Source organism: Meleagris gallopavo, unplaced genomic scaffold (assembly GCF_000146605.3).
Source record: "Meleagris gallopavo isolate NT-WF06-2002-E0010 breed Aviagen turkey brand Nicholas breeding stock unplaced genomic scaffold, Turkey_5.1 ChrUn_random_7180001853286, whole genome shotgun sequence".
NCBI classification, from domain to species: Eukaryota; Metazoa; Chordata; class Aves; order Galliformes; family Phasianidae; genus Meleagris; species Meleagris gallopavo.
Genome location: NW_011119866.1, coordinates 1 through 1,354, shown reverse-complemented (window position 1 = coordinate 1,354; position 1,354 = coordinate 1). Strand labels below are relative to the sequence as shown.

Below are 1,354 nucleotides of genomic sequence, written 5' to 3'. Positions count from 1 at the left end.
CATCATTACCTCCTCTTTCCCTTCGGGGGCCCTCTGACAAAGCACCAATCCACGCTGACCGGCTGCCCCATCAGCTCCTGCCCGTTCAGCCCCTCCATGGCAGCCTGCGCCTCTTTGTACGTCTCATACTCCACCAGTGTGTATCCCTGTGGGTGGGACGTGGAACCGTGAGATCCCAGATGCTTTTTTTTTTTTGGGGGGGGGATCCCCCCTGTGAGCCCCCCTCCCACCCCATGAACAGCTCCCACACCTTCAGGTACCCTGTCCGCCTGTCCAGGTTCAGGTGGATGTTTTTAATCTCGCCGTATTCAGCGAATTTGTCGTGGATGTCCTCCTCTGTCGCCTCCTCATGAACTCCAGTGACAAAAAGGATCCAACCCTCCACCGCTGTGGCACCAGAAGGGGGGGATTGTGGCAAATGTGGGACCCCAAAAAACAGCCCGAGGGGTTGGGGGGCAGAGAGCAGCAACGCCAGTGTCACAGCACAGAGGGAGGACGGCGGCTGTGTCCCATCTGTAGCCCCACACGGAGCCAACTGCCCCCCCGTGGCCCTCTCCCACCCCACGTCTCAGCCCCACACACCATCACAGCACCACTGTGCCCCTCTCCCACCTCATATGTCATTGTAGTACCACTGTGCCCCTCCCCTGCCCCATATCCCAGTTGTAGTATTGCTGTGCCCCCCTCCTGCCCCATATCCCAATTGTAGTATTGCTGTGCCCCCCTCCTGCCCCATATCCCAATTGTAGTATTGCTGTGCCCCCCTCCTGCCCCATATCCCAGTTGTAGTATTGCTGTGCCCCCCTCCTGCCCCATATCCCAGTTGTAGTATTGCTGTGCCCCTCCCCTGCCCCATACCTCAGCCCCACACACTGTTGTAGTACTGCTGTCCCCCTCTCTTGCCCCACATCCCAGCCCTACGCACTGTCCCTGTGCCACTCTGCCCCCTCCTGCCCCAAACCTCAGCCCCACACATCACATCATCATGGTACCCCTATGCCCTTTTCCTGCCCCACACGGCAGCTCGACACACCTTCACAATAACGCTGCGCCCCTCTCCCACTCCATATCCCAGCCCCACGTTCCATCACACTGCCCCACACCCCACCGTAATGCCTCTCACCCCATGGCAGTGCCCCACACCCCACCCTAGTGCCCCACGTCCCAGCCCCACACCCCCTGTGGTACTCACACCTCTGTGGTCCCGGCTCATCGCCGTCCTGCTCCACGCTGTCGTAATCCTCCCGCACGCGCGCTCGCGATCCTTCCTCTACGGACAGCGGCGGTGTCCGGGGCGGCCCACCGCCATTCGGCCCCGCACCGCCCCACAGAACCCCGCACAGCCCCGCACGGC

At 61.6% G+C, this 1,354-nt stretch overlaps 1 protein-coding gene across 1 annotated transcript; it reads right to left on the bottom strand.

The window, feature by feature from the left end:
• Window positions 1-5: 5 nt before the first annotated feature.
• Window positions 6-1,349, bottom strand: LOC104915819 (RNA-binding protein 8A; the record flags this gene model as incomplete). The annotated part of the gene is made up of 3 exons (XM_010726744.2): window positions 6-146; window positions 251-387; window positions 1,193-1,349. Coding segments are annotated over 3 exons (435 nt in total), but the record flags the coding sequence as incomplete, so codon positions are not given.
• Between the last annotated feature and the right edge of the window lie 5 nt (window positions 1,350-1,354).